Below are 21,423 nucleotides of genomic sequence, written 5' to 3' on the forward strand. Positions count from 1 at the left end.
ATTTTTCATGACACTAACACTGAAGTTTTGTATTACTATTGACGCAATTGTAGCATTGCAACTCTGTGTGTGTGTGTGTGTGTGTTTCAGGTGTTGCAGAGATTGATAAAGTCTAGAGGGAAGTCTCAGGCCAAACACCTCAATGTGCAGATGGTGGCGGCAGACAAACTAGCTCAGTGTCCTCCAGTGAGTATGTACAGATAGACAAACAAACATATATGCACACACACACACACAACATAAAAGGCAAGCTCTAAAACGGCATCAGCTCTAATGGTGAAGAAACACCACTGTTGTGCAGATGTGTGTGTGTGTTGTGTGGGTGGGTAGCAGTAGTCTAAATTTTGCAGTCTTAGTATAAGCCCTAAAGCCCTATGTGTGCTGCAGCCCTCGAGGCCTCTGTGAATAATCCATTTGATTTTGAATTCATAAAGAATGAATATATAAAACGAGTAAATGGGTCACCTTATTTCTGACACAAATTCCAGCAGTTTCGTAACCCAAAGCTGGGCTCCACGTCTGCCCCGACTAACTTTAAAGGGTTATATTTATCTTCTTGTCTGATAACAGCCTGCCGAGAGGTCCAAGCCGAAGTGAAAGAGTATTATCTTGATGGAATCATTCTAAGTGGCCTTTTAACTCTCACCCTTCCTGTTATGTCTTCCCTTTCTCTTTTTGTTTTGGATTTCTTTGTTTCTGTCTCCAATTTTCACTCCTCTTCTTGTTCATTCTTTCCTTCATTCCTGTTCTTATCCATTAATCTTTCACCACACCTCTTTCACTTGCCTTTTTGACCTTTACCCACTGCAGGAGCTCTTTGATATCATTCTGGATGAGAATCAGTTGGAAGATGCCTGTGAGCACATGGCTGACTATCTAGAGGCCTACTGGAAGTCCACTCATCCGGCCAGCAGCACCCCGGCCAACCCGCACTTAGACAAACTGACCCCCGCGCCTGCTGATCAGTCGGCCAGCTCGGAACCGCTGTCCAATCTCCAGCTCCAGGTGCTCACCAAGCTCCGTCCAGGCAACACACCAGCACAGTGACAGAGGGAGGGAAGGGGCAGGGAGAAGGGCCTATATCCTGGACAACTGAATATTTTCTTTAAATGGACTTTGCTGTATGTCCAATTTATGGGAGCACCATTAATTTACAATGAGTTAAAGTGGCTTTTCTGATCCAGAACAAATTATCCAATATAATACCTCATTAATACTCACATGACTGAATGCCATCAAATGCTCACTAGGGTTTACCTTTTCTATTTATATATTTATATGAAAAACATGGGGATGGGCTAGAACCAGAGATAAAGAGGGGAGAATGGGAGAATGTGTCTTAAGTGTTTAGTGGAGTGAAGACTGTCACTTATATGAAAGTCATTATATTAACCTTTTCACTTCTGCCAGACATTTTAATAGTATTGCCATGAGATGGACACTTATTACACTATATTGCCAAAAGTACTTGCTCGTCTGCCTTGCTCGTCCCATTCTTAATTCATAGACTTTTATATGATTTTGGCAACCATTTACAAGTATAACAGTTTCAGCTTCTGGGAAAGCTTTCCACAAGGTTTAGGAGTGTGTTTATGGGAATTTTTGACCATTCTTCCAGAAACGCTTTTGTGAGGTCAGACACTGACGTTGAACGAGGCCTGTCTCGCTCTAACTAATCCCAAAATTGAGGTCAGGGTTCTGTGCAGTTGAATTCAGAGTCCTGCCAATCAAATTCTTCCAAACCAAACTCGCTCATCCATGTCTTTATAGACCTTGCTTTGTGCACTGGTGCACAGTCATGTTGGAACTGTTCCCACAAAGTTGGGAGCATGAAATTGTCCAAAATCTCTTGGTATGCTAAAGCATCGAGTTCCCTGAAACAAAGGGGCAGAGCCCAACTCCTGAAAAACCACCCCACAAGGTAATCCCCTTCCACTAAACTTTACATGTGGTAGAGTGCGATCAGATTGCGAGATGGAGAAGCGTGATCCATCACTCCAGAAAACACACTCCACTGCTTTAGAGTCCAGTGGCGATGTGCTTTACACCACTGCATCTGACGCTTTGCATTGTGCATTGTGATGTAAGGCTTGGATGCAGCTGCTCAGCCATAGAAACCCATTCCAAAAAAAACTTTTTACACAGTTAATCTGAAGGCCTGTAGCGTTTGACTCTGCAGAAAGTTGGTCTCAGCATCTGCTGACCCTGCTCTGTCAATTCACGTGACCTACCACTTTGTGGCTGAGTTGCTGTTGTTCCCAGTCACTTCCACTTTGTTATAATACCACTGACAGTTAACTGTGGAATATTTAGTAGCGAGGATATTTCACGACAGGTGACACAGAGCTCCTGAAAGAGATGTTTGTAGAAGCAGTCTGCATGCCTAGGTGCTTGGTTTTATACACCTGAGGTGGCTATGGAAGTGATTGGAACACCCAAATTCAATGATTTGGATGGGTGAGTTGATACTTTTGGCAATATAGTCTGTAATTACACTCAGCGACAGTTTTGTGGAAAACCACTGCATATACAGTATGAGTGTGTGTTGATTTGTGTGTATGTGTGTGTGTTGGAGCGTATTGTAAACATAATGATTTCTTTATTGACTGCTATGGCTCATGTTCAGACTGAGGAGGCTACTCCACTTGCAGATAGGTAGCCTCAGCTTCGGTGAGTGAGTGTGTGTGAGTGTGAGAGAGAGCGGGGTTGGGGTGGGGGCGGGGTCAGTTACACTTGCACTCAGACTCAATTATATTTTTATGGAACTCATTTCAGGCCAGTGTATCTGCAACAACCAGCCAATATTGAATGATCCCCATCCATTTTAATTACTCTGCAGGTTATAGGGGGTCTAGTCATGCAGTATGCTCACGCTACAGAGATCTGACATTTATTCTGAGTCTGAGAGTTGTGACTGAAACCATTTTCAGTGTTTTCTTGTGTCTGCTTTGCAGTGGTTTGCAGTGGTCTTCTGTTCTGTACACTCATCACCCAGTGTGTGTCTGAATGTTCATAAATGGGTTTGTGTTCTTTTAGAAGAGTGTACTCCAGCATTTTTCAACCTGATCTCGATCTGCAACATCTGTAGCATTCAGTTACCCCCAAACAATATTTCAGAGAAGTTACACAGCACTTAGGAGAGCAGATAACTTGATTACAAAAAGCACACTTTGAATAGAAGCCAAGATGCAGCATCTGCCCACTGCCTCTGTTTAAGGCTAGGGCTGAGTACTTGATTAAATGGGTAATAAATGAGTCCGTGTTTAACAGGCTGAATATGCTCCAAAACACTCAAGTCATCTTTGTAGTTGAACATTTTCATCGGCATTACATTAATGGGACATATATGCCCTATTCTCCACAAGTGAAAACAGATCTGGGATCTGAATGAATTATGAGACATTCTTCAGTCAAAATACCACAAGGATCAAATTCCACAGCCCTGTTCGGAAAGACTGGTTTCAGCATCTGTTCCTTTAAACGAGAATAGGCCAGGACTGAGGAGTAGGGAGCAGAGGCTCTGGATGTTGTTTCTCTGCTCTGAGTTTGCTCTGAACGGAACGGAACGAGTGCTGGGATAAGTGCCTAAGATAACTGACTGTTTGCTACAGATGTGACAGATAGATATTAGGTTGAAATGCAGGCTGAGTCTATAGAGGGCAGTAATGTTAACCATTGTGTTCCACTGCACTAACGCCTGTATGTGTGTCTGTGTTGCGTGCACCTGCGTGAACTAACCCAGGGCATCGGGGGCAACCCGAATGTGGAGCAGTCACTGGGCGAGCGGAAGGGCTCTCAAGAAGACCACCACCACCACCATAACCGTCATCACCATCGCCTACAGAAACAGGGCAGTCTGGACCATGCCGAGGACGACGATGCCGAGGAGGAAGAACCCGTGGCTGTGGAAGAGCAGAGACCCTTACGGAGCAGTCGGAGAGCTCCTCACATACACCACCACTCTTCCTCCACACGGACCGACCACCACAACCATCACCACCACCACCATCACCACCACCACAACCGAACAGGACGGACACTCTCCAGACAGGAGACGCTGGAGAGCAGAGATTCAGCTTACACTGAGCCACGAGCCAGCCACACACACTCGCACACACACACACACCTACACCCACACCACCCCGGAGAGGAGGACGAGGAGGAGGAGGAGGACGACGAGGACGAGGAGGAAGAGCCGTCTCTCCAGCATAACCACCACCATCATCACCATCACCGCGGCGACAGGGAGCACGAGCACAGTGAGAGAAACAGCCGACAGCGCGCACCACAGAGACCACAGCGAGAACGTTACCACGACTACGAGAGACAGCGCTCCAGCGAGGGAGACAAGAAAAGAGGAGAGACAGAGTGGGCTAGAGATCACTACATAGAGTAGTGACACCCCTACACACAAACAGACACAAACACACAATATTGCAAAAGTAATCTATTGTTGGGTCCACCAAAGTGTGTCCTGTTAGTCCATGAGGAGGTTCAAAATCACGATTTATGCCCCACTTATCGGTTCCACGAGACAAAAGGTTTGAGCATCCTGGCTTTAGTTTCATCTCTTTCTCACTGTGAGATGATTGTAAGAATATTACGATATATTTCCAGTCGTTTTGTTGGAAGTGATTCTGTTGGCAGACCAGCATTGTTCCCTAAAACGTAAGAAAAACAAGATTTATCAGCAGTTTTGCAAAGTAAAGACAAAAGTAAACCAAAGAAGGATCAAACATGGCTTTATTGAAGTATATATTATGAATATTAGCAATTTCTTAGAGTCTTACCATTAATCCACTATGGTTTTTGTCAAAAGTGATCAAACGAAAGTATAATCTATCCAGTAAATTCCCACCCAGCATTTGTTCTACATTTGCTGCAATTACAGACACTTGCTAAACCTAGAGTGACCAGACGTACTCTTTTACCCGGACATGTCCTCTTTTTTAGACTTAAAAAAATGTCCGGGCAGAATTTCACAAACGTCCGGGATTTTGTTTTTCTAGAGCTTACATAGAACTTCGAGAAGTTTCGTTCACAAACTAGTCCCGCCCTCCCCTACTCCGATTGGTTCGCTTGAGTGAGAAGGGGGCGTGGTGTACAGCTAAGAATACAACAGCAGCGAGGGGCGAGAGCTCATCACTCCACCCCTCCCGGGAAGTGTCCTCTTTTTTCTGCATCTCAGATCTGGTCACCCTAGCTAAACCTGGGCATGATGAGTCTAGGTCAGGGGTCACTAATCGTATCCATTAAGGGCTGTTGTGGCTGTAGGTTTTCATTCCAACCAAGCAGGAGCAAACCAACTGTTTAAAGATTGAGGCTAATGGAATCAGGAGTGCCTCTGCTAAATTGGAATGGAAGCCCGCAGTCAGATAGGTCCTTTGTGGATAAGATTGGTGACCCCAGCACTGGGTGCACTGTTACTTCTCTGGAAGGAGAGCACTCCTGAGCCTGTTTGGTGGATTGGATTACAATTGTGAACACTGATTTTTAAATTAGTACTTTCACTAATAAAGAATACCTCTAAATATTTGGAAAAAGGAGTGCTTTACCTTTTAAAGACAAAGTAATCAGAGTGGCTTCAATGACCAAGTTCAAAACGAACTGGAAGTGAAATCGGTGCAAAGACTTCTAGGTTCCCTTCGAACATTAAGAGCTGCATGTTTGTAATTATGAGCTGCCTGAATGATTTGGCGGTCTGTCTGCTGTGATTTTCTTTTAGTTCCACCTTTGGCCAAGTCTCAGCTTCTTGGCACAGATGCCCACGTTTTTAGGCCACTTAGTGGAATTTATTAACTACTGATGTTAAAAAGAGCTGCTGGACCCCTGGCAGCAGATCAGGCCCCAGAGCATCTATAAAACATTTATTTCATGGTGGGTCTCATCAGTCTTCAGACACCAGTGGTCTGCATCACATATGGTCTGTTTGGGGCTTAGTTGACTCTTAGATCTAGTTACGTTTAAGCCACAAAATCAGGTTTATTGGAACAACTGGAGAAGCACGTCTGATAATATAGAATATCTGGGCCTGACATTAGATTACAATGGCAATCTCTCTCTCTCTCGCTCACACACACACACACACACAAACAAACTTAAATCTAATGGCTATAGCCAATGTTTCTGTTGTAAGAATACGATATTATGTAGTTTCTCAAGACATGTTTTACTTGTTTAAGTTAATTATGTTAAATAAGTTGCACTGTATTGGGAGATATTTTCGACTGTTTCTAGTAAATGTCACTTGAATGAATGAATGTTTAAACAGTGCTTTTCTAGACACTCAAAGCACTTTAGCTTCTTTGGAACATTAGGGATTTGTCTCAACCACCACCAACGTGAGGCGTACACCTGGACGATGCAACAGCAGCCGATCTGCCCCAGTGCACTCGCCACACAGCAGCTATTAGGTAGAGAGGGGATGATTTAGAAGTGACCACATTGGCTGATTCAGCAAGACACTGGTGTAACACTCCGACTCTTTTTTTTTCCAGGGACCTTTGATGACCTCATATTTATGTCTTATCCCAAGGAAGGTGCCCTTTGTTCATTAGTGTCCCCGACACTGCACTCAGGCATTGGGATCCACGTAGGCTTCAAGGGAAGCTTGAGTGGCTGGTGGAAGTGGTGTTAACGGGGGCCTCAAGACCCAAACCTGCTTAGCTTTGGTGGATTTCCATGTTCTGGTGTTAAGGTGCTCTAGCTGCTTGGCTAGAAAACATTACTCTTACAACAATCTCAATTAGGAATATTAGCTATTTCAACTAGATTTAAGTTGATTGACTTGCTATATCATTTTTTGCAGTGCGCGCACACACACACACACACCATGTGCTGCTATCCTCTCCCGGATTCTTGGCTATCTGTTACTGCCTCCTTTGTAAAGACTGGTGTTTCTAAAAATGACTAGATTAATGTAAATAACACGTATCCATACATGTTCTATCTGTGTGTGGACACATGAATATTACAAAATAAAGCTGTGTCTTATTTCCCAGCTTTCCTCTTTCTGTTTCTGGTAGGTTCTTTAGCTAGGTGTGTTCTCATTGCATTTTGACTACTGTCTGTGTTTGTTTAGATACAGATACTAATTTAAACACGTGACCTTGTGACGTTTGACATTTTGTCTTGCCTTTTAATAGTTACTGAATAATTCTACACTATGTTTGATGCAACTGCCTTATGCACAAAAAAGAACCCCAATCATTTTTAACACGCAGTTTGACTGCTTGCAGCCTTTATTTTTGTAGATTTACATTTCATATTTAGTTTTTCTAAAACAAGATGGACATGTTCTGCAACATACTGGAAAGATGCTTTGTGAGACTGACAGTAGCGTCCTGCGGAAGGCAGCAGTGCGTGGCGTGAGCTGCCTCCTTTATATTCAGAAACGTCTGTCAGATCGTTGCAATATTCACTGGTGTCTACTTTAAGAGTGAACAGGGAGTGTAAGGATTTCAGAGTCTTACACCTGAGGACTATCTTTTGGATGAACTGTGATTAATAGAAATGCGCCGTATGCTGAAACATTAAAGAAACAATCATTTGTTTCCATCAAAGGTGTGTAAATAATGTTTATGTGACTGGTTGTATGTGATAATCTTTGCTTTGTTTCCCTCCACAGTCCAAGACAGCACGATTGGCTTTGCTCTCTGTGTGGATGGCCCTCCTCGTCCCGTGATTGAAATGTGTTTAGTTGTAGCCGGTTTGGGTAAATGTGACAGATCTGGGTAGTTGGAACTGCCCATTGGTGCACTGAAGGGTCAAGTGGTGTTACATTAGTGGCAGCATGTAAAGAGGAGGTATTGTGGGTGTGACTGGGGGAGTGATTGCTGACGGGGAATGGGGAAGGGTCAGTGGAGGAAATGTTTGACTGATGGCCCCTTTAAGGCTATACGCAGCATTGCATTAAAAAGTCACGATGAATGGACCAATAGACAACCTCCAATATCCTGCTGCTCTACGTTTTTCAAAATTAAAGAAGATTATACAAATGTCATGGCCATTTATACAAATGTTTTGTGCAGACATTGGTGAATTACATATTTACTTAATTATTATATGCAAGTCGGGCGGCACAGTGCACACCTAAGCAGGTAGTGTCGCAGTCACACAGCTCCAGGGGCCTGGAGGTTGTGGGTTTGATTCCCGCTCCGGGTGACTGTCTGTGAGAAGTGTGATGTGTTCTCCCTGTGTCTGTGTTTCCTCCCACAGTCCAAAAACACACGTTGGTAGGTAAATTGGCGACTCCAAAGTGTCCGTAGGTGTGAGAGTGTGTGTGTTTGTGTGTGTGTGTGTTGCCCTGTGAAGGACTGGCGCCCCCTCCAGGGTGTATTCCCACCTTGCGACCCACCGCGACCCTGAACTGGATAAGGGTCACAGACAATGAATGAATGAATATATGCAAGTCAAATGTTCAATACGCATAAGATGTTAAGTTCATTATTAAAGCTACGCTGCCAAAAATACTACTAATATAAGATCTTACTGTTAACATCTTACTGTTGATTTATTTCTCACTGTGAGATTGTAAAAATAATATGATATATTTCTAGATGTTTTCGGAAGTGAGTCTGTTGGCAGACCAGCATTGTTCCTTCAAATCAAAGAAAAACAAGATGCATCAGGATTCCAAGAAATCACATCTGGCCTCGACCCTCTACTCTCTACATCTTTCAAGTACAGTGCAAGCCAGCTCAAGCATCTGTTAGCAGGTATTTCAGATATGAACAGCTGGGGTTCTCCTCCAAGCGTGTTGAGCTGTCCTGGAGTGGCTGTCCAAAGGAAAGTGGGTGTCTCCAAAATGGTAAAGGAAGTGTGCACATATATGATTTTATTGAGAGTAGTTTTGGAGCATTTCTATTGGTCCATTCATCATGACCCCCTGATCTTATAAAAAATATCATTAATTTAGACCAGATTCAACAGGGCAATTCAACCAATTTTTCCAAACTATTATAATTAGAGTGTAAGGTGAATTTCTCCATGCTGTGAGCTAATGTTAAACCTGAATTGTGTGGTTTGCAGCAAGTGTGTGTCTAGGCTTTGTTTCTTACACACAGCCATTGATTTGTGTGGGAGCTGAGTTCACTGGAGCAGAGTGGGACTTCCTGTGTTTCAGCTTAAGCCTGTAATTGCTCTTTTGACCCATTCTCAGCTGCGCTCCAAAAATAAGAGACTTTCACTTCACTCTCGGGTCGCTGTGCGTTTCTATACAGCGCTACGTGTGGGACACAGTTTGTAAACAGTGTAAATATGTTGCTTTATGGTGTATGTGTTTAAAAAGAGGAGGAAAAGGGATTAAATAATAAAATTTAACTGAATATGAGGGAGAGGAGGATGTAAAGAAATAAATGTTTGGGCTTTTTTTAATATATACATTTTTGTTTTTTGATGAACGTGTGTGTGTGTGTGTGTGAGAGAGAATGGGAATGGGAATGTGACGATGTTGAATAGAGAATTAAAAGCATGAGAAATGGAGCCGGTGGCTGCAGTATAAATAGTCTCTACAAAAACATCTCAGAATGTCCCAGGTGGGAAGGCCCGCCCCTTTTCAGTCGTCATAACGACGCGCATGACAACAGAGGAGACTATATTTGGCAGCAGGATGATTTCCTCCACCCATGTGTCTACACACACATCCCACACAGTCTGTATTTCTTCAAATCTGGGCCCTCAGCTTTAGCCCAACTCCCTACAACGACCTTCCAACTTTCCCCTCAAACTCAGTCCATCATAATGACCAGTAATAGAAAGCCATGTGTCATAGTGACACAGAACTGTCAGCTGTGGGCCCCAGTGCAGAGTCATGCAGCCAGTAGATTTGTGACAGTCTGCAAAGCAAATCCAACAAGATATTGACTGAGCAGTTAATGAGTGGTTTGGGATAAACTACAGAATGTAAAACCAAACTCCTCTTTTTGAAAACTGAAAGTACATCTATTTAAACCTATAGATGTTCACAACACGACACAGACATCCCGGTCTTACCACTATTTTTAATTTATGAAGAAACATTGGAAAACCAAGTGTCCGCATATTTTTGGCCATGCATGCTGTCCTCAGTAGCAGGGGCCTCTGCATATCTCATAATGTTGACACTGGCATCTACGTTAACACGCTGTAACAACACTTACCAAATCCATTTTGTACATCTCAATGTAAATGGACCATTAAGGCGTCCACGCAGTTGTATGGCAGAAACATATACTCCACTGTTGACGCAGGATGGACGATGGCTGTATGCACTCTTCTGCTGTGGTCATGTGGGCCCTTGCTAGTGGATACATTTGGGTAAATAAGCAGTGTTTGGAAGAGTCCACCCCAAATGTGTGGTTTATTGATTTACACAGGTAATTAAAATGAAAATCAATTTATCTCTTACTAGGTTCCCCCTCAAACTATTACTAGGTTTCACCCCTGATGTCTGATTAAAGATGTACAAAATGGAAATCATCTGTTAAAGGGAACGTCTATGATTGTAATTGTCATCAAAAAACACTTTACACTCATCATTTGCTGCGCTCTAGACTGTTTGTGTCCTGGAAACCAGTCTAATGTGTTTACGAAGCCCCAGTGTCGGTAAATGAGTGAAAAAATCCAAGTGGCTTGTCCAGACCTGCTAGTGTTCATTTCTCTTTGGGAGAGCGCTAACTGCATGAAAGTAAACACAGAGCGAAAGAGCTACAAAACTAAACAACTCGAGTAACAAATGAGTTGGGGTGAGGAGTTGACTGTGAGGAGTGTGGTGTGTTCTCCCTGTGTCTGTGTGGGTTCCCTCCGGGTGACTTTCTGTGAGGAGTGTGGTGTGTTCTCCCTGTGTCTGCGTGGGTTTCCTCCGGGTGACTGTCTGTGAGGAGTGTGGTGTGTTCTCCCTGTGTCTGCGTGGGTTTCCTCCGGGTGACTGTCTGTGAGGAGTGTGGTGTGTTCTCCCTGTGTCTGCGTGGGTTTCCTCCGGGTGACTTTCTGTGAGGAGTGCGGTGTGTTCTCCGTGTGTCTGCGTGGGTTTCCTCCGGGTGCTCCGGTTTCTTCCCACAGTCCAAAAACACACGTGGACTGGCGACTCAAGTGTTTGTATGTGTAAGTGTGTGTGTGTGTGTTGCCCTGTGAAGGACTGGCGCCCCCTCCAGGGTGCATTCCCGCCTTGTGCCCAATGATTCCAGGTAGGACCCATCGCTTACAGATAACGAATAAATGACTAGAACCAACTCAGTTACACACATCCGTCTATGTGGCCGAGAGGGAGTTTAGCCCCTCCCATTCCCTCTGATGTTAGGAGTGTTTCAAACTGCTTTTATAGTGAGGCACAGTTCATACGTCAGACTTACGAGCGCAGAAACAAAGACAGCCTGTTTAATTCTTAGGGATAACGAGAGATTGAAAATGGTCATGTAAAAATTTTATTTCTGCAATTAAGGTCTTATTCCATCTACGGTGAGTTCCTGAATTGCACCCAGTGAGTGGGCTTCAGACCCTCCACAACCCTGACCAGGATAAAGTAGTTACAGAAGAAGAATGAATGAATGTCTAAATCCATTCATAACAGAAAATGCTGTGTGGTCAGACTGTATTATTCCACCAGTCTTTACAGTACACACACTGAGTACACAGACCGCTAAAACACTCCATACATAGTAAACATGACTCAATTTGTTGCGTGTTTTTGTTGATACCGTCTCGTCGTCTGGCTGCACACTGAATCCTGCTCACAGTCCAAAAGTCACGCAGCATCCACCGTCACCATAGCAGCTGTGTCGTCACTGTCGTCATGGCAACGGAAGCAGAAGTGCTCTTGAAACCACCCTCTGCAGCTTTTTTTTCTCCCATTCATGACTTCCATTCGCCCTCCTCTTTTACCCTCTATCCCTCCCTCCATCCAGTTTCTCTCCTTCCATCTCTCTCCCGGAGCTTCTCCCGTTTCCAGCGCACATCCACACACAGCTGTGCACACACGTGGGTATTTAAGGAGACTGCGATTGTGTAGTTGAAACCTACGTTATCTCTTGCTGAACTTGGCGATGAAGAAGCCAATAGTGTCTGTGCTGGCTTTTAGCTGCAGGTCCTCGGCAGTGTAGCCATCGCAGGATCTGCCCCATGCTAACTCTGGGCGGAACCTCTGCAGCAGCCGCCTCTGGTCATGCGTCAACGCCGCTCCAGCCATGCCTTGGGAACCAAGGTGAGGTTCCTGGAGGAGAATTTAAAAAAAAGTAGAAGATCCAGTCATTATCATGTGCCCAAACGTTTACAGAGACCCCTTAAAATAAATGATTTCCACTACTTTAAGATGCACTCATGGATAAAATGGTGTGCATTTACAACTGAGATGCTCTGGAGCGACTGCACAGTTGGCCACAAGCTAGTCATCGTGTTTTTAAAGAGCTGAAGAAAACATCAGTGCTGATTAACTGCTACTTTCTTCTAGAACGCTACTTTAGAACTTGACTCTTTTGCAGAGTCCCCATTTTTTACATAATCTCTGAACTCAGAACTGACATCTCCTGCCCTCTCTCTACTGCAAGTAACAGAAGCCTTGTGCATGTAGTCTTTCAGGCTCTTCCTCATCTTGAAGAACTCTTGTCTCTGTCTCGAGGAGACTGGACTACAGGCATTTAATTAGCCACAGGTCCTGCGTCCCAGTGCCCTTAGGTGGGTAAAGCCTAGAGCACATCAACTCAACAACAACAGACCTTCCCAAGAACAGCAAACACCAACAGACCTTCCCAAGGCTTGAGTGTGAGTGTTGGGAAGCTGTACAATGATCTCCAACATTCAGACAGTTCTAGTGTTCTCCAGTGAAGGTTGGGGGGGGCGGGAGGTCGTAACCATAGAAGAACAGGTGCAAAGAAACAGAAGCAAAATATTTGTGTACGCGCGTGCGTGTGCGTGTCTACTCATTTACTTACCTGTGGTTCCAGGGTTAAACAGGGAAACGTTTTCAACGCCCAGGCCACCTGCTCTTCATTCTCAGCCAGTGTCACGGTGCAGGTGCTATACACCAACACACCTCCCTTCTTCAACAGGCGCACAGCCTACAAAACACACACACACTTCATGTTATTATGTATACAGTTAATGACACCCTTTTTCAAAACATGTAAAAGCAACGACATTAAAACAGCTTCATACATAAATACATATTAACACACACACACACACACACACACATCTCATGTAAGCTATATAAAAAGGAAAACAGCTCCATCTACTGACAATGAATGCACATCACAAAAAAGGAGTAATCCTCTCACTCTGTGTGTGTGTGCCCCCCTACCGTCGTGAAGAGTTTTCTCTGTAGCGGAGGGTATGAACACAATTCTTTCAGACTCCAGGTAATGGCCATATTAGGTCTCTGTCCCAAACCACTGCAGGGAGCGTCTAACAATATACGGTCGAAACTCTCTTCCTGGAACGGAGGAGCGTCTGTGGACACGAAACAACGATATGACACAATTATTTTGCTGATATGTTTATCATATATCCGTTTAAAATGTGAATTTCACAAGTGGCACGATCATGGCCTCTGTGGCAGTGCACCAAAGTTTAATCCGTGAAAATGTATGTCCCTAATGAAGAACAAAAAGTGTGACAAAATATAACACTTCTAAATACACCACCTCAGTTTCAGGTGATAACTTTTTGATGCGTCTAAATTATGATTAGTAACAAAATAAAATCTACAACAGACACATCATTCCACTGTTGCGAGGTGAGTGCAGTGTTAGGCGTCTTGCCCAAGAACTCATTGTTCTTCATGGTGGGCTTTTTGTTGCTTTTGAATTTAAGTCTTCAGATTTCCACCTCTGAATATTTTACTTCGCAATTATGCGTCTGAATATAAATGCTCTTGAATTGAACTCGTGAATTTTCAATAACACGTTTTCACTGTTATTATTAAAGGTTAATAAATTCAGATAAAAAAAATTCAAGCTTTAAAAAATTCAAACAATATATTTTCAAGTTGCTCAAATCCAATAGGCCAAACTCAGATGCCAAAATACGAGTTACAAAATTCAGATACACATCCGGGATACAAAGGAAAAGCAATCGATTCTGTCTCCAATCGATCCATTCTACCACGACGCTGAAGTTGGCTACTTATTCGCTAGTTTCTTAATCGGATTTTCTGTTCCACCTTAAATGCTTCAGTTGTTGCATTCTGTCGCCGCTAGATGGCGAAATACCAACACAACATCCACACCGTGGAAAAACTACACGTTTAGCTTCCTTCCGCGGATATTATCTCTTTATTTTCAAAGTGTCTCAAAAATCTGAAAGGCTCATTAAAGACACAATATAACAGACTATTATTATCCTGAAGATGAAGAAATTCTACTGTGGAATTTTTATATAATTGCCCTATAAACATAGCATCGGACATGATAAAATGTGTGGGGAAATAGTGCATTTAGCTAAATTCATTGGACATTATCCCTTTATTTTGAAGGCTCACTGAAGACAAAATTCTGATGCATAATTTCAGTGCAAAAATGTGCTTCCATAGGATTGGTACCTGTATCAGGCTCGTGGGTGAGATCGGACCTCACGGCCCGTATGCTGTTGTAACACACTGCTTTGATGCAGTCCAGCTGCAGAGCCGCTGCATTCTGACGGATCTTCTCCACTTTGGATTTGATCTTCTCCAAAGCCACTACGACTCCCTGCCAGGGACACAGACGTCGCGTTTACTGAAGCAATTCATTTATTTCAACCTTCAACAGCATGCTGCCATTTTATACCAGTTTCACTACATTTAATGTTCTTGTTTCTGGTCTCATTCACATCTGCTTGGTTCTTAAAGGAACACTGTGTAAGATTTTATATTTTTGCTCCTGGACCCCTACAGTTTTAGAGTGTACTTCACTTTACATCACTGTCTGAAATCAAGGGAGAGATGGGCTCCAAAAGTTACACAGAGAAGCTTCTGCAGTGCTGAGCCTAGAGTAGCAACAACAGAGGTGCTGTTCTCTCTATTACAGGTCGGAGAAGCATAATAGAGGCTGGCTGCAGACATGCACTCCCTGCCAGATGACAGAAGCCACACAGCAGAACAGCTCTGGGGCTGTATGTGATGACCTCATGACCTTATGTACCTGACCTCACTAACGTTCCTGAGACTACTAAATGCCATCAGAACCTCAGAGACATGTTTCAACATCTAGTGTGAAGGTTTTTCAGAAAAATAGAACGCGATACTACTTCAAAAGAGGTAAACAATACATAATAACCTTCATAATATTGATCACACACACACCTTATTCCCCATGAGAGATGCTATGTGTGTTGTTTTCCCTCCAGGAGCTGCACACATGTCCAGAATCCTCTCGCCAGGACGGGGCTCCAAAACATGTCCCACCACTATTGACGGCAGGTTCTACACACACACACACACCTCACATGAGGGTTAATAAATAGTTACTGGATCTGAATAAAGACCTTGCATCCACATCTTCAATGCTACCTGTAAAAACAGCTCATTTGGCAGCACCCCATCAAAAGAAGGGCTTCGGTAGAGGGCCTCCTCCATCCTTATGGCCACACCCCTGAAAAACAACACAGTATACAGCACAGTTCCAGACATTCTCCTAACGAGTACTCCGAACACAAATCAAGGAATCTTTACCTCACTGGTCCCTCGGTACAGAATATCTCAGCACGGTCCATCACACAGACTCCATTACCCAGAAACACCTTCTTGCCCTGGAACTCTTTAGCTCCACGGGTGCACCTCCCATCCACGTCAGAAAACACCGAGACTACGTCCCCTGCCTTCATAACTGAGAAACAAGAACACACGTGTTTTAGATGGTCTGAATAGTCTCATATTCTAATTAGCAAGTGTGTGTGTGTGTGTGTGTGTGCGTGTGCGTGCTTACACTTGGGTGCACCGAGGACACCAGGAGCAAAGACATGAGCCCCTCTCAGCACAGCACTACCACACTGAGCACCAACGATCACCTCAGAACTTAACACACTCACATCCCTGCACAGAAGAACACACTCATATACACACACTTGATTCTGAATGATGTTTACAGGCCTGTTTTACTGTTAGATTTAAACTAATACATCTGTGAGCTCATATGTGAAGAAGTAAAGCATCTCAAGGAACTGCCTTGTGACTCACTCACTCGTGTTCTAACAAAAAAGGGTGTCCTTGATCTTCAGAAATGCTGCATGCAGATGTATAAACAATTTATTTTTAGCAGGGATCCATTCTGAATGGACTGAGGGTGCAGTGTTAGACAGTGTCTTAGCGGTGTGTTGAGCTGCCTTTGCTCTGATATTCACATATACTTGAATGACCATGTAGGAAGCCAACTGCAGACTGCCGACCAAAGCAGAGACACGTTTTACTGTGTGTGTGTGTGTGTGTGTGTAAGATTGATAGGATAAAATCTAAACGGTTGAAGAGAGAAATGACTGAGAATGAGAAGAGTCAGAGGACGAGTCAAATCCTGGGAGTAGTTTGGTTGACCTTTTCTCAGCTTCCATTCGGACAGAATTCCAATCATACCTGGGACCACTGACCGGAAGCAGCAGAACATCTGGAAGCAGTGGGTGACGGAGGATGGGGGTGGGATCACTGTTGCCATGACAACCACCCACTTGTTGCTGGGAGACACAGATAATATCAAGGGTCACAGAGGTCACTCCTCTGTTTACATGCACAATGCGCTACTCTGGCTTAATAAATGAGCAGACTGGGGGTCATATCTCCAGCCGTAAACATTACTACTACTACTACATCAACAGAAACAAAAAAAGCAGAATATATCAAAATTAACCATTAAATAAATACATTTTAGCAGCTGAGCTTAAACTGTTCAGAATACAGGGGCATTAGCTTGATTATACAATACACGAAAGTGATTTAAATAATATGTAGGTTTAATTAATGTGAAATGGCTCTTCATTTTCTCAAAGGTTGTGGGTTCGATTCCCGCTCCGGGTGACTGTCTGAGGAGTGTGGTGTGTTCTCCCTTTGTCTGCGTGGGCTTCCTCCAGGTGACTGTCTGTGAGGAGTGTGGTGTGTTCTCCCTGTGTCTGCGTGGGTTTCCTCCCGGTGACTGTCTGTGAGGAGTGTGGTGTGTTCTCCCTGTGTCTGCGTGGGTTTCCTCCGGGTGACTGTCTTGGAGGAGTGTGGTGTGTTCTCCCTGTGTCTGCGTGGGTTTCCTCCGGGTGACTGTCTGTGAGGAGTGTAGTGTGTTCTCTCTTTGTCTGCGTGGGTTTCCTCCAGGTGACTGTCTGTGAGGAGTGTGGTGTGTTCTCTCTGTGTCTGCGTGGGTTTCCTCCGGGTGACTGTCTGTGAGGAGTTTGGTGTGTTCTCTCTGTGTCTGCTTGGCTTTCCTCCGGGTGACTGTCTGTGAGGAGTGTGGTGTGTTCTCCCTGTGTCTGCGTGGGTTTCCTCCGGGTGACTGTCTGTGAGGAGTTTGGTGTGTTCTCCCTGTGTCTGCGTGGGTTTCCTCCGGGTGACTGTCTGTGAGGAGTTTGGTGTGTTCTCTCTGTGTCTGCGTGGCTTTCCTCCGGGTGACTGTCTGTGAGGAGTGTGGTGTGTTCTCCCTGTGTCTGCGTGGGTTTCCTCCGGGTGACTGTCTGTGAGGAGTTTGGTGTGTTCTCTCTGTGTCTGCGTGGCTTTCCTCCGGGTGACTGTCTGTGAGGAGTGTGGTGTGTTCTCCCTGTGTCTGCGTGGGTTTCCTCCGGGTGACTGTCTGTGAGGAGTGTGGTGTGTTCTCTCTGTGTCTGTGTGGGTTTCCTTCGGGTGACTGTCTGTGAGGAGTGTGGTGTGTTCTCCCTGTGTCTGCGTGGGTTTCCTCCGGGTGACTGTCTGTGAGGAGTTTGGTGTGTTCTCTCTGTGTCTGCGTGGCTTTCCTCCGGGTGACTGTCTGTGAGGAGTGTGGTGTGTTCTCCCTGTGTCTGCGTGGGTTTCCTCTGGGTGACTGTCTGTGAGGGGTTTGGTGTGTTCTCTCTGTGTCTGCGTGGCTTTCCTCCGGGTGACTGTCTGTGAGGAGTGTGGTGTGTTCTCCCTGTGTCTGCGTGGGTTTCCTCCGGGTGACTGTCTGTGAGGGGTTTGGTGTGTTCTCTCTGTGTCTGCGTGGCTTTCCTCCGGGTGACTGTCTGTGAGGAGTGTGGTGTGTTCTCTCTGTGTCTGTGTGGGTTTCCTTCGGGTGACTGTCTGTGAGGAGTGTGGTGTGTTCTCCCTGTGTCTGCGTGGGTTTCCTCCGGGTGACTGTCTGTGAGGAGTTTGGTGTGTTCTCTCTGTGTCTGCGTGGCTTTCCTCCGGGTGACTGTCTGTGAGGAGTGTGGTGTGTTCTCCCTGTGTCTGCGTGGGTTTCCTCTGGGTGACTGTCTGTGAGGGGTTTGGTGTGTTCTCTCTGTGTCTGCGTGGCTTTCCTCCGGGTGACTGTCTGTGAGGAGTGTGGTGTGTTCTCCCTGTGTCTGCATGGGTTTCCTCCGGGTGCTCCAGTTTCCTCCCACAGTCCAAAAACACATGTTGGTAGTTGGATTGGCGACTCAAATGTGTATGTGTGTTTGTTGCCCTGTGAAGGACTGGCGCCCCCACCAGGGTGTGTTCCTACCTTGCGCCCAATGATTCCAGGTAGGCTCTGGAACCACCGCGACCCTGAACTGCATAAGGGTCTACAGATCACAAATGAATGAAATGAAGTTCTTTGGTTCATCTTAATTCATTTCTCACTTTTTATAGGTAATATTTCTTCAGCTGATTCATTCAAAATGTGCCTTTCATAGTTTATCCCATATTTTGTTTTGTTTTTTAATCTCAGACATTAACTCTTTTGTCTGGCTCACGTGACCTCGTACTGGAGCACTGTGTAAATTCACTCTGCGGAGCATATGTATAGCGTATGTAGTTGGCCCAGTCTGAACAGACCTTTCATTAAACATATGCCAAAGCTTCACTCGCTGGAATTTTATCCATTTTTCTAGCCTTGTGGGATTCTTGATTCTCAAATTATTTATAGAAGGCAAGAAAAAACAAACACACACTTGTGTAAGGTGCTGCTCCAGTCTGTGCTGAATGTCTTGTAGACGGTACAGGTGTGTGCTGGCTCTCAGACAGGTGAATGAGGGAGGGTGAGACAAACAGCAGAGTAGAGACTCAAACACTCTTTCAGCTTCCTCCTGCCCCAGCTCAGACACCAGCTGAAAGAGAAATAAATGTGATTTTACAGTGATCCCAGAAAGTCTGAGAACTCTCTGAGAACTGAGAAGTTTTTGTTGTTGTTTGTGTTGGGTTTCTTTTCATCTATTATTACGTAGAATCCACAGCACATACAAAAACACAAAGCCAAGAAAATGCTGCCACTTTTACCATGTCTTACCTCCTTGTTTGTGTATACATCGTGGACATATTCTTGCACTTCCGGCCTTAAAGCAATCCGAGGGAAAATGCTGCTGTCCATCGGGGACATCAGACCCTGTAAAGCAGATGAAAATGTGCTCTGTGTTGTTAAAAAACTCTCACATTTCTGTGCTAAGATATGAACATAGTGTATTAACAATAAGGACTATAATAATCTCATGATGTTGTTTCTCACTCAGGACGAACTGAAGGGTTAGTTTAGCTGAAGTGTGAAGAGAAAACTAATTTAAATTTTTCTCCATTCATAATGAAGAAGCAGAAATACACATAGACGTATATTTCTAAGGGATTTAGCAGACACTAGACCGACTTGCAGTAATGTTACTGAAATAGGTGAATGCGATTTTTGCACCGACTCTTACTGGTGTAGAACGGTGGTCCAGCCCAAGTGGGAACTGAACCGTAGTCTGCTGTCTTTATCAACCACCCAGAACCACAGCTCCGCTGATTCAGACACATTTCATTGTTTTTTAATGGCATGTAAAAGAGCAACTACTGACGTGCAGACTGACCAATTAAATGTTTACAGAGAAGGTTATCGACCAATAACTGTAGCTCTACAGTCATACCGTCCAATCAGAAGATTTTAGGCTACTTCACCACGCCCCCTTCTCACTCAAGCGAACCAATCGGAGTAGGGGAGGGCGGGACTAGTTTGTGAACGAAGCTTCTCGAAGTTCTATGTAAGCTCTAGAAAAACAAAATCCCGGACGTTTGTGAAATTCTGCCCGGACATTTTTTTAAGTCTAAAAAAGAGGACATGTCCGGGTAAAAGAGGACGTCTGGTCACCCTATTGTTAACATGTCCATGGAGTGTTTTTTTTTGTTTTGTTTTTTTACTTGCTAGACTGAGTAAAATAAGCAGTGAACACTATGTTTGAACATTTTTACTTTGAAACTGCAGTGTTTTAAAGATGGTGTCAAACTGGCTGATTCAAACAACCAGGGCTTCTGACGTCACTAACCTATCAACCCCATCAACTTGTGAGGCGAGGCTTTCAAGCTGAAGGCGGGGACTAATTACATATGCGAAATATTGTAGAAATTTCTCAAGTAAACGGATACAATTTTAAAAGAGGAGATTGTACGTTATCCCGCCCCACCCCCTAAGTTCCGTACTGCAAATAAAGCGATCGTACCTAGTGTCTTGACTAGGGTGACCAGATGTCCTCTTTTACCCGGACATGTCCTCTTTTTTAGACTTAAAAAAATGTCCGGGCGGAATTTCACAAACGTCCGGGATTTTGTTTTTCTAGAGCTTACATAGAACTTCGAGAAGTTTCGTTCACAAACTAGTCCCGCCCTCCCTTACTCCGATTGGTTCGCTTGAGTGAGAAGGGGGCGTGGTGAAGTAGCCTAAAATCCTCTGATTGGACGGTCTGACTGTAGAGCTACCGTTATTGGTCGATAAGCTTCTCTGTAAACATTTAATTGGTCAGTCTGCACGTCAGTAGTCCTTGTTTACGTCAGGCAAAGCTCATATACCCACCCTCATCTCGAGCAGCTATGCTGAAACGTAAATGTAAGCTCTCGGATGAATTAAAAAAAGAAATTCCCATGTGTAGCAAATAAAGGTCCTATCCTAAAAGCACACATAGGTTCAGCTAATCCACTCTATGAAATGTACGTTAACTCTGAATAATACTCAGTTTAAACTCCACGGAAACGCTGTGAACATATATTGTATTATTTAAAAAAAAAGGCCAGAAAGAAAGGATGAGAGAAAAAGAAAAGAATAAAGACAGATAAATCAACTCGCCTGCACGTTTCTGCTGCACAACACGGCATCCTCATACGTCATCGCAGGGCGTGTTCTAAATGAAGGGGCTGATGGGAAATGCAGTTTTTCCGTGGAAACGCTGAGGCTCCGACACAGTAGGTGACGGTAATGAACCATGCCGTGGTGAGCGAAGCCACGGCGAAGAAAGGACGGGGCGTTCGTTGTTGGGGGGTGGTGTTGGGGTTTGTGGTGTTAGTGCTGGGCAGAGTTTGAGAGAAACAGCTGGTCATCACCACCTCTGTCTGTAAACTTTAATCAA

General features: G+C 44.4%; 2 protein-coding genes across 10 annotated transcripts in view; one reads left to right on the plus strand and one right to left on the minus strand.

Annotated features, from left to right (window-relative positions):
* cacnb2a (calcium channel, voltage-dependent, beta 2a) overlaps positions 1–7,871 on the plus strand; it is an 86,349-nt gene extending 78,478 nt beyond the window's left edge. For 7 of the 8 annotated variants that reach the window (XM_066680331.1, XM_066680333.1, XM_066680337.1 and 4 more), the window contains 3 exons: positions 91–186; positions 811–1,005; positions 3,743–7,871. In XM_066680331.1, the coding sequence (XP_066536428.1) occupies positions 91–186; positions 811–1,005; positions 3,743–4,396 (945 nt within the window). In that variant the 3' untranslated portion in view covers positions 4,397–7,871. The remainder of the gene's footprint in view (positions 1–90; positions 187–810; positions 1,006–3,742) is intronic. The other variant, XR_010804137.1, reaches the window with a different exon arrangement.
* A 3,521-nt stretch (positions 7,872–11,392) lies between these two features.
* nsun6 (NOP2/Sun RNA methyltransferase 6) lies at positions 11,393–21,413 on the minus strand. 2 transcript variants are annotated; one of them, XM_066680582.1, is made up of 12 exons: positions 21,144–21,413; positions 19,344–19,439; positions 19,009–19,164; positions 16,517–16,614; positions 15,876–15,982; positions 15,623–15,776; positions 15,461–15,542; positions 15,254–15,373; positions 14,513–14,660; positions 13,274–13,422; positions 12,906–13,031; positions 11,393–12,187 (listed from the first exon to the last, which is right to left on the minus strand). In XM_066680582.1, exons 1-12 carry the CDS (start codon positions 21,279–21,281, stop codon positions 11,999–12,001), a joined length of 1,563 nt encoding a protein of 520 aa, XP_066536679.1. In that variant the 5' UTR covers positions 21,282–21,413; the 3' UTR covers positions 11,393–11,998. The 2 variants fall into 2 exon arrangements, with proteins under 2 accessions (XP_066536679.1, XP_066536680.1); XM_066680583.1 differs by lacking the exon at positions 21,144–21,413 and adding an exon at positions 20,874–20,927.
* Positions 21,414–21,423: the final 10 nt, after the last annotated feature.

Source organism: Hoplias malabaricus, chromosome 9, assembly GCF_029633855.1.
Source record: "Hoplias malabaricus isolate fHopMal1 chromosome 9, fHopMal1.hap1, whole genome shotgun sequence".
In the NCBI taxonomy this organism is placed as follows: domain Eukaryota; kingdom Metazoa; phylum Chordata; class Actinopteri; order Characiformes; family Erythrinidae; genus Hoplias; species Hoplias malabaricus.